At 43.2% G+C, this 11,570-nt stretch overlaps 1 protein-coding gene across 1 annotated transcript; it reads left to right on the forward strand.

The window, feature by feature from the left end:
• Positions 1 to 1,963: 1,963 nt before the first annotated feature.
• LOC106553757 (uncharacterized) lies at positions 1,964 to 11,315 on the forward strand. Its single transcript, XM_087711729.1, has 3 exons — positions 1,964 to 2,008; positions 5,306 to 5,390; positions 9,935 to 11,315. Exons 2-3 carry the CDS (start codon positions 5,357 to 5,359, stop codon positions 10,726 to 10,728), a joined length of 828 nt encoding a protein of 275 aa, XP_087567855.1. The 5' UTR covers positions 1,964 to 2,008; positions 5,306 to 5,356; the 3' UTR covers positions 10,729 to 11,315.
• The last annotated feature ends 255 nt before the right edge of the window (positions 11,316 to 11,570 follow it).

The raw sequence follows: 11,570 nt of genomic DNA on the forward strand, positions 1-11,570 counted from the left end.
TGTTGTAAGTGTGAAAAATGGTCATAAGTCACTTTTTTGGTGCTGTGGTAACTTTGAACAGTCACTAAATGAACTGTTGTAAGTCGAGGACTACCTCTACTAATGGTACAGGTAGTCCTCGAGTTATGACCACAATTGAGCCCAACATTTATGTGGCTAAGTGAAACATTTGCTGAGTGAATTTGCCCTGTGTTATGACTTTTCTTGCCACCGTTGTTAAGTGAAATTGCATTTGTTCAGTTAGTAACACGGTTGTTAAGTGAATCTGGCTTCCCCATTGAGTTTGCTTGTCAGAAGGTTGCAAAAAGGTGATCACAGGACCGGTGAAAGATGACCGTCATAAATACAAGTCAGTTGTCAAGCGGCTAAATTTTGATCACATGTCCATGGGGATGCTGCAACTATCCTAAGTGGGAATTTAGAATAGAATAGAATAGCAGAGTTGGAAGGGACCTTGGAGGTCTTCTAGTCCAACCCCCTGCTTAGGTAGGAAACTATACCATTTTAGACAAATAGTTGTCCAAACTCTTCTTAAAAACTTCCAGTGTTGGGGCATTCACAACTTCTGGAGGCAAGTTGTTTCACTGATTAATTGTTCTCACTGCCAGGAAATTTCTCCTTAGTTCCAAGTTGCTTCACTCCTTGATTAGTTTCCATCCATTCCTTCTTGTCCTACCCTCAGGTACTTTGGAGAATCGGTTGATTCACCTCTTCTTTGTGGCAGCCCCTTTCCTGCTGGATTAGAGGCAGGGTCTTGACTGAGCTATCCATAACCCCATTGCTGCTCTGTTTCCTCCCTACTCCATCTCCCCCCACTTGAATTTAACCTTTAAATTCTGCCTCCTCTCTTTTTATAGTGTTATTTTGAAACCACATCTGCACAAAACGAATTGCATTAGTACTGTGCAGCTACTGACTGAAGTTACAGCTGAGGTTCATACTATTCTCCAAGGCACCTGAGGGTAGAACAGCAGCTGCCAAAAAAACCAACACAGTTCTAGGCTACATAAACAGAGGGATAGAATCAAGATCTCATGAAGTGTTAATACCACTTTATAATGCCTTGGTAAGGTCACACTTGGAATACTGCATTCAGTTTTGGTCACCACGATGTAGAAAAGATGTGGAGACTCTAGAAAGAGTGCAGAGAGGAGCAACAAAGATGATTAGGTGACTGGAGACTAAAACATATGAAGGAACTGGGTATGTCTATAATAGAGAGAAGGACTAGGGGAGACATAATAGCAGTGTTCCAATATCTCAGGGGTTGCCACAAAGAAGAGGGAGTCAAACTATTCTCCAAGGCACCTGAGGGTAGAACAAGAAGCAATGGGTGGAAACTAATCAAGGAGAGAAGCAACTTGGAACTGAGGATAAATTTCCTGACAGTTAGAACAATTAATCAGTGGAACAGCTTGCCTCCAGAATTTGTAAATGCTCCAACACTGGAAGTCTTTAAGAAGATGTTGGATACCATGTGTCGGAAACGGTGTAGGGTTTCCTGCCTAGGCTGGGGGTTGGACTAGAAGACCTCCAAGGTCCCTTCCAACTCTGCTATTGTATTGTATTGTACATATCATCAATCACGTGTCTGGGTGCAAATCCTCTTGAGCTGAGCAAGGGTGGCTTTTGAGTAAATGCAGACAACGCGGGAGTCCCTTGTAGAAAAGGACAGGGGACGATTCAATACAGACCGAGCCATGAAGAACGGTCATCATGTCACTGTTTGCAGTGCTGTTGTACCTTTGAACAGTCACTAAGTGAAGTGTTGTAAGCGCGTAGGACCATTTGCATTTGGTACTGTATCCTTTTGCTGTCCTTTACACGCAGCCTTGAGTATCTCAGGCTCCCTACCCTTCATTCATCCATCCGCTCCAACCGCTGATTAGTTGGGTCTACCCTTGCCAGTCTCCTGGTAGGGCTTCGGTCACATGGTAGGAAGCGGAAAGCAAGGGAAAAAGCCGCCTTTAAAACACAGAGAAAGGAGGAGAGGAGAGGTTCTTCCCAGGTCTGTTTGGATCCCTCTGTGTGTATGTTTGTGTGTTGGGTGCTTTAATCCGGATTAGCGGCCCCTTAAAAATGCTGCCTCCCATCAAGTGCCTCTACGTGCTCCCAGCTTTTTAAAATCCACTTCTTTTCTTTCTGATGGGTAGTAGTAGATGTCCTTTTTAGGGATTGCCCCGATGCAGTTGGTTTTTTGGATGGGTGGAACTTAACTCCTTTATAAAAGTTGGTTTTCTCCCCAAAAGTGGTTGGGGTGTTGAAAAAGAGAGGGGGGAAAAACTACATTCGACTGGGGAAAGAGAAGAAACTCCCGACGAGTGAATTTCTCAAGAGGTAAAGCAGATGGGGAGGGAGAAGGAAGAGTGCAGCATCCAGAATTTAGAGTAGAATAACAGAGTCGGAAGGGACCTTGGAGGTCTTCCAGGTCTCCTGCGTGAACAGGGGGTTGGACTAGATGACCTTCAAGGTCCCTTCCAACTCTGTTACTGTTTAGTCCAACCCCCTGCTTAGGCAGGAACCACTATACCGCTTCAGACAAATGGTTGTCCAATCCCTTCTTAAAAACTTCCAGTGTTGGAGCAATCACAATTTATGGAGGCAAATTGTTCCACTGTTTAATTGTCCTCACTGTCAGGAAATTTCTCCTTCGTTCTATGTTCTGGTTCTCTACTTGATTAGTTTCCGCCCATTGTTTCTTGTCCTGCCCTCAGGTGCTTTGGAGAATAGTTTGACTCCCTCTTCTTTGTGGCAGCCCCTGAGATATTGGAACACTGCTATCATGTCTCCCCTAGCCCTTCTTTTAATTAAACTAGACATACCCAGTTCCACTTAGTCATTAAAACACGAGTAATTGTACTATAAAGCATAACATAATAGCAGAGTTGGAAGGGACCTTGGAGATCTTCTAGTCCAACCCCCTGCTCAGGCAGGAAACTCTACACCACTTCAGGCAAATGGTTATCCAATCTATTCTTAAAAACTTCCAGTGTTGGAGCATTCATAACTTCCAGAGGCAAGTTGTTCCATTGATTAATTGTTCTGTCAGGAAATTTCTCCTTAGTTCTAAGTTGCTTCTCTCCTTGATTAGTTTCCACCCATTGCTTCTTGTCCTGCCCTCAGGTGCTTTGGAGAATAGCTTGACTCCCTCTTCTTTGTGGCAGCCCCTGAGATATTGGAATACTGCTATCACATCACCTCCAGTACTTTCCTGCTGGACTAGAGGCAGGGTCTTGACTACGCTCTCCATAACCCCATTGATGCTCTGTTTTCGCCCATCGCCCCTCCCTCCCTGTTGAATTTAATCTTTAAATTCTCCCTCCTCTCTCTTTATAGTGTTATCTTGAAACCACATCTGCACAGAATGAATTGTATTAGTACTGTGCAGCTACTGACTGAGGTTACATATCATCAATCACGTCTCTGGGTGCAAATCCTCTTGATCTGAGCAAGGGTGGCTTTGGAGTAAATATGGCTGCGTCCAGACAACGTGGGTCTCTCTTGTGTAAAAGGACAGGGGACGATTTAGTACAGACTAAGCCATCATATGTGAAAGAGTTTCAGTTTGCTTTTAATTGCACTGAAATACATTTTAAATGTTCACCATTTTTATCCTGCCGCCTTATTGTTTAAAGGTTGGTTTCAACAGGCCAATCAATGACCAGAAATGATGCAGTACATTATTAGATGTGGGTATGTCTACTCTGATGAAAAGAAGGATTAGGGGAGACATGATAGCAGTGTTCCAATATCTCAGGGGTTGCCACAAAGTAGAGGGAGTCAGGCTATTCTCCAAGGCACCTGAGGGTAGAACAAGAAGCAATGGGTGGAAACTAATCAAGGAGAGAAGCGACTTAGAACTGAGGAGAAATTTCCTGACAGTTAGAACAATTGATCAGTGGAACAGAAGTTACCTCCAGAAGTTGTGAATGCTTCGACACTGGAAGTCTTTAAGAAGATGTTGGATAGCCATTTGTCTGGAATGGTATAGGGTTTCCTGCCTAGACAGGAGGTTGGACTAGAAGACCTCCAAGGTCCCTTCCAACTCTGCTATTGTATTATTGTATTATCTCCATGTGCTTCAGAGCAGCCCAGAGGAATGCTGGGCTGAATGGTGCTTAGTCTAATTTGTGAGGGCTCTTCGCATGTTCATTGCTGGATCTTAAAGAAGCTGGAAGTTGGAACTGGAAGTTTTTAAGAAGTTGGATAACCATTTGTCTGAAGTGATGTAGGATTTCCTGCCTAAGCAGGGGGGTGGACTAGAAGACCTCCAAGGTCCCTTCCAACTCTGTTTCTATTCTATTCCATTCTATTCTATTCTATATAGATATGAGATCAACTCCAAGGATTCTTGTGACTTTTCAGAGAAACCAGAGGAAAAACAAGGGTAGTACCCTGCTTTTTTAAAAAGGAGAGGGAGGAATTAGAGATGAACAGGTTTCTTAAATGTGTGTATTTTGACTATCCTGGCTTGGGGTGCTGGGAGAGGTTGGCTTAAGTCTGAAAATATTGGTGCCCAAAATGACTTTCCAGATCAATGTTTCTCAACCTTGGCAATTTTAAATTTTGCCATGTAGCAGGACTTAGGCAGCACACCTTCTCAGTCGTGGCCTCTACACTTTGGAACAAAAATCCAGCAATTTTCTCAACCTTGGCAATTTTAAGCTGTGTGGACTTCAATTCCCAGAATTCCCTAGACACCAACAGTTATAAGTGATCACTTATAACTCTTTCAAATTTGAAAACCCATTTGAAATTTAGCAAGTACTGAAGGTTGGTATTGTATGGTCTAAAAAGCCAGCTTGTGCAATTTTAGCCTTGGAGAATAGAGTAGGCAGGAAAAATACTTGTCTGCTCAAATCAGGGTGGACTACCGTATTTTTCGGAATATAAGATGCACCTTTCCCTCCCAAAAAAGATGGTGAAAATCTGGGTGCATCTTACACACTAAATACAGCATTTTTGGGCTACTGAAACCCCGCCCCCTTTGCAAAAATGGACAGGCAGAGGGTTTGGGAGTCTTGCAAAGTGCTCCTGGGGGCTGGGGAGGGCAAAAATTAATGGAAAACTGGCCTCCCAAAGATCTGCACCTCCCCCCCCCTTTTTTTTTTGCAAAAAACGAGGCATGCAGAGGGTTTGGGAAGCCTGCAGAGTGCAAAAACATTTTTTAAAAATTTACCTCTTCAAAATCATGGTGCGTCTTATACTCCAGTGCGTCTTATAGTCTGAAAAATACAGTACTTCCCCCAAATTAACTTTTAAAAAATGTTTTTATTTTGACTCTTCTTTTATCCCCCCGTGACAGGAGCAAGTGGCTTTCTGGGGCCTTACCTCAAATGTTGGATTTGGAGTTGCTATGGAAGAAGATTCTGGCAGCATCATTGTTCTAGGTGAGGGCTCTTTCTCCTCAAGATTTGTGAATCAATGCAAAGTGAATCAGGTTCTTCCTTGACTCCCAGAAGGACTTGATTTGGGAATATTTCACAGGCATTTCTCCAGCCTCACTTGGAGGTTAACCTAAATTGTGCGAAAATAAACCCAGGTAGTCACTTCCGGGGGGCAGTTGGCTGCAGGTATCTTGATGCTTTAAATGAGATGGAGCAGCAGTGCAGAATCCATGACCAATGTGCTTTGCTAGCTGAGGAATGCCGTTGCTGTCTTGCTTCCCTTCAGCTCCATGCGCTACTTGGAGACACAATGAAGACAAGGTAGCCTTTGGGGGCACCAATGGCCCCGTGTTTCCAGAAAGATCTATCTCTCCCTCAGGGTTTCCATTTCATACCGGTTTTCCCTAGTGACTGCTTTGCTAGCCAAATTTGGGAATGGTGTGTGTGTGTGTGTGTGTGTGTGTGTGTGTGTGTGTAGAAATGAGGTTTGCTGTGGGTAGTTTCAGATACTAAAAATGGACAATCATAGTAAATTAGGGTATATTAGATAGATCTCAACTTACGGTGATTTGCTTTGCGATTGTTTGAAGTTATAACGGTCCTACCTTGGGGATACTTACGACCTACATTCGAAGTTAACGATGGTTGCCCCCTTGGCCAAGTGACTAAACTACTAGACAACAGGCACACATTTACAATCGGTTTGCCGCATCCAGGGTCACGTGACTGCGTGTTGTGACTTTTTGCCTCAAACTGGCACTTCTGATTTTCAGTGAACACATTGGTTTGCTTAGGGATTGCAGATTCATTTAATGGCTGTGACGATTTGCTTTTAAACAGCCGCTACATCAAGTTACCAAGTCAGTCACATGACCAACCCGTTTTTACAACTTGTCGTGGCTTACATGGGGCTGCCCTTGAAGAGCATCCGGCGTCTTCAGCTAGTCCAGAACGCGGCCGCGTGAGTGATTGTGGGCGCACCTCGGTTCGCCCACATAACACCTATCCTCCGCGAGCTGCGCTGGCTACCTGTTGATCTCCGGGTGCGCTTCAAGGTGCTACTTACCACCTTTAAAGCCCTCCATGGTAGTGGATCTGCGTACTTGAGAGACCGCCTCCTGCCAATTACCTCCCTGCGACCTATAAGATCACATAGATTGGGCCTCCTCCGAATACCATCCGCCAGTCAGTGCCGACTGGCAACTACACGGAGGAGGGCCTTTTCAGTAGCAGCTCCGACCCTCTGGAACGATCTCCCCGTGGAGATTCGTACCCTCACCACCGTCCAGACCTTCCGCACAGCCCTCAAGACCTGGCTATCCCGTCAGGCCTGGGGATAAGATCACAATCTGTCCCCACCCGAATGAAGAATGAATGTTGAGTACTATTTTAACTCTTATGTATTGTTTTATGTTTATTGTTTATACCCCCCTCCCTATTTTATGTAAGCCACCCTGAGTCCCCGCGGGGAAAAGGGCGGCCTATAAATATTACCGTATTTTCACCCATATAACCCGCGGGTTATATGCGGTTTTTACATGCACAGCGCCCCCCTGCGGGTTATATGCGTGGGCGGGGTATACGGAAGATATTTTACACGATCGGAGGCTTGCACAGGCTTGTTTCTCCGTTTCTTCCCCCACCCCGATCTCAGCTGTTTCCTTCTCCTCCGTTCCTTTCCTCTTCCCCAGCTTGCGCAGGCTTGTTTCTCCGTTTCTTCCCCCACCCCGATCTCAGCTGTTTCCTTCTCCTCCGTTCCTTTCCTCTTCCCCAGCTTGCGCAGGCTTGTTTCTCCGTTTCTTCCCCCACCCCGATCTCAGCTGTTTCCTTCTCCTCCGTTCCTTTCCTCTTCCCCAGCTTGCGCAGGCTTGTTTCTCCGTTTCTTCCCCCCCATCTCAGCTGTTTCCCTTCTCTCTTACTCGTCGCGGGTTATATGCGTGGGCGGGGTATACGGAAGATATTTTCCACGATCCGGAAAACCCGCGGGTTATTTGCGTGGGCGGGTTATTTGCGTGGGCGGGTTATATAGGTGAAAATACGGTAATAAAATACTAAAAAAAAATACTAAAATTATGTTTGTGATGGGCATATGCTGCATTGGGTTGTAAATGAAGGACGATCTGTGCCTTAAGGTTTTTTTTGTCTGAGGGATGGGATTGGCTTTTAAGATGTTTTTTTAAAAAGATTTTAAAAAAAATTTAAGCATAAAAGACAACATAAAAAAATCTCATCCATTACATACAGCATGTCATTTGGTTAAAAGCGTTTGTGCATCCATATTTTCAATTACATATACAATCACAGATTTTCCGTCTAATATTACTAGATACTTCACTTTCATTGTACAACATATATTCAATTACGATTAATATTTCTTTCTTTTCAACAAACCTAATTCTCTTGCATTCTTGATTGTCTATTTAATAACAATATACCTTTACCTAATCACTTATCTCATTCTGAATATTTTTACAGTGTAAAAGAATTTTCCAACTGTTTATGTTTATACATCACTACTTTCAATTATGCATAATCCCGCCAATCATCCATCAAGTATGCTTATAGCAGTAGATGTTCATTGTTGTCCTTGTACACCATACATTCAAGCTGTTTTTTGAGATGTAAAATTGTATAGGTAGTCCTCGACTTGCGACCGCAGTTGAACCCAAAATTTTTCTTGCTAAGTGAAACATTTGTTGAGTTCTGCCCCATTTTACGTCCTTTCTTGCCACATTTGTTAAGTGAATCACTGCAGTTGTTAAATTAGTAACACTGTTGTTAAGTGAATCTGGCTTCCCCATTGACTTTGCTTGTCAGAAGGTCGCAAAAGGGGGGGAGGGGGTGTCACATGACCCTGGAACGGTGCAACGGTCCTAAATATGAGCCAGTTACCAAGCATTTGAATCTTAATTGCGTGGCCATGGGGATGCTGCAATGGTCATAAGTGAAAAATGATCATGTCACTTTTTCCATTGCCATTGTAAACTTTGAACAGTCACTAAATGAACTGTTGTAAGTCGAGGACGACCTGTATTCGTCAACTCTTTTGAAGTATGGTCATGTCACAAGATTTTGGCAATTTTAAAAAAGCTGACTATTATCAGCCAAAGGCATAGGCAGTTTTAGAAGTTTGTGATAGTTTTCCTGGCATCCGTCATGTCCTTCTTTAACAACTCTCGCTTTACTGTTGTTAAAAAGAAAAGTTTCATTTTAGGGATGGCAGCTTTTATTGGTACAGGTAGTCCTCCTTGACTTTATGACCACAATGAAGCCCAAAATTTCTGTTGCTAAGCGAGACAGTTGTTAAGTGAGTTTTGCCTCATTTTATGACCTTTCTTGCCAGAGTCGTTAAGTGAATCTCTGCAGTTGTTAAGTTAGTAACACAATTGTACAGTGAATTCTGCTCCTCCGTTGACTTTGCTTGTCAGAAGATTGCAAAAGGGAATCTCATGACCAGGGTGGATTTGATTTAAATCAAGCCGATTTAAATCACAATTTAAATCACTAGTAAAAAAGGCTTGATTTAATTCAACTTGATTTTAATCATAATTTTGAAAGAGCAACTGTCATCTCTCTCCCTGAGAGCCGAAGTGGCGCAGTGGGTAGAGTGCAGCACTGCAGGCCACTTCAGCTGACTGCTATCTGCAGTTCAACAGTTCAAATCTCACCGGCTCAGGGTTGACTCAGCCTTCCATTCTTCCGAGGTGGGTAAAATGAGGACCAGACTGTGGGGGCGATATGCTGACTCTGTAAACTGCTTAGAGAGGGCTGAAAGCCTTATGAAGCGATATATAAGTCTAACTGCTATTGCTATTGCTATTCATGCTGAATAAACTAAATTATTAATATATCTTAAATAGAAAACTATTTTTGATAAATTTTTACTCCAAAGGCATCGTATTAAAATAAATTTGATTTTTAAAAAATCCAATTTAATTTAAAAAATCCAATTTAAATTTAAAAATCCAATTTAAAATTTAAAAATCCAATTTAATTTAAAAAATCCAATTTAAATTAAAAAATCCAATTTAAATAAAAAATTCAATTTAAATAAAAAAATCCAATTTAAATAAAAAATCCAATTTAAATAAAAAAATCCAATTTAAATAAAAAAATCCAATTTAATTTAAAAAATCCAATTTAATTTAAAAAATCCAATTTAAATAAAAAATCCAATTTAAATAAAAAAATCCAATTTAAAAAATCCAATTTAATTTAAAAAATCCAATTTAAATTTTAAAAATCCAATTTAAAATTTAAAAATCCATTTTTTTAAAAAAATCAATTTTTATCCATCCTACTCATGACCCTGGGACACTGCAACAGTCATAAATACAAATATGAGTCCATTGCTCAGTGTCCAAATTTTGATCACATGACCATGGGGATACTGCAACAGTCATAAATGTGAAAAACAGTCAACATGTCATTTTTTAAAGTGCCATTGTAACTGTGGACGGTCACCAAACAAATGGTTGTAAGTCGAGGACTACCTCTAATTAACTCCAGGTCTATATAAAGACTGATACCCCAATTCTCTCTTCCAGAAGGTGAGGAGGACGAAAGAATCTACCCGGGAGAGGATCCCCATTACCGTCCGATGTACGGCAAAGGTTTTGGTGATCCGTCGGGCCTCATTGATCACGAGAGGCCCAAGGGAACTGAGAAACGATACAAGTGTGCTGATTGCGGGAAGGGCTTCAAGAAACGATCGGCTCTCCTCACCCATGACCGGACTCACACGGGAGAAAAACCCTACAGATGCTCAGAATGTGGGAACAGCTTCAGTAACAAATCCAGCCTGACCAGACACAAGAGGAAACACACTGGAGAGAAGCCCTTCGGTTGCTTAAACTGCGGGAAGCGTTTCAGCCAGAGCTCGAGTTTAATCAGGCACATGAGGAATCACACTGGCCTGAGGCCTTACATATGCTCAGACTGCGGCAAAAGCTTCAAGCAGAGCTCCAGTCTTCTAGTCCACGGGAGGACTCATACGGGGGAGACCCCGTATAGTTGTTCCATCTGTGGGAAACGCTTTTCCCAGAGCTCAAATCTGGTGAAACACGAGAGGATCCACACTGGGGAAAAACCTTACCGATGTTCAGACTGTGGGAACACTTTCACTAACAAGTCCAGCCTCACGAGGCATAAGAGAAACCACACGGGGCAGAAACCCTACAAATGTTCCCAGTGTGGGAAAAAATTCAAGCAAAGTTCAGGCCTTCTGAAGCACGAGAGAATCCATACACGGCCCGGCTTCTTGAATTATTCTCATCCCGGCTTGGATCCGGATTCCAAGCTGCCTGTACGCGAGAGAGGCCACGTTGGAGAGAGCGTATAAATCACTTGCATTCTCTAAGCCAAGTTTTATTTGACATCAGTAACCAAGGATGGACTCACAGAAGGACTCACTGGAGAAGAGCCTAATGCTGGGAAAGATGGAGGGCAAAAGAAGAAAGGGACGACAGAGAATGAGGTGGCTGGCTGGAGTCACCGAAGCAGTTGGCAGGAGCTTAAATGGATCCCAGAGGATGATAGAGGACATTGTCCATGGGATCGCGATGGGTCAGACACAACTTCACGACTAATAACAGAGGATGGGGTTCAAACAGAATAGAGCTGTATTTGAACAGTAGAGAGGGAAAATATTGGTAGATAGATAAACAAAACCCTGTAGAATTTGTGACTATGGTCTCAGCTATACGGCCAAACACTCTTTTCTTGTGGCTTTGCAAACAGAACCCAAAGTGGAAGGTGTTTGAGATGTGGTGATGGAGTTTTCAGGGTTTGACCATTGAAATAATCCATGAAATAATGTCCAGGGGGAAAGAGACATCTGGAAGAGACGGTTTAGTTGATTGTTACCGTGTTTTCCTGAAAATAAGACAGGGTCTTATTTTCTTTTGACCCCCACAAATTTTGCTTGAGTCTTATCGGGGTGGGGGGGGCTTATTGGTTTGGGGTTGCCAGGTGGCTGCTCTCTTACGAGCGGGCGCCCGAAGAGCCGGGCACAGCCTCAGGGGCAAACGGCTGTGTTGTGCTGTCACAGCAGTGCAACAGTGCCGCCATGAGGTGATCATGCGCATGAGCAGTCGCCCGGCAACGCCCCTACCTCTCTTTCCAGTTGGGCAGAGCGCCACGTGGCTTAGCACCTTTGGGATATTACTGAGTCGGTGAGTGGCA

Source organism: Thamnophis sirtalis, unplaced genomic scaffold, assembly GCF_051295495.1.
Source record: "Thamnophis sirtalis isolate CommonGarterSnake01/CBP01778 unplaced genomic scaffold, rThaSir2_p1.2 scaffold_3, whole genome shotgun sequence".
Lineage (NCBI taxonomy): Eukaryota > Metazoa > Chordata > Lepidosauria > Squamata > Natricidae > Thamnophis > Thamnophis sirtalis.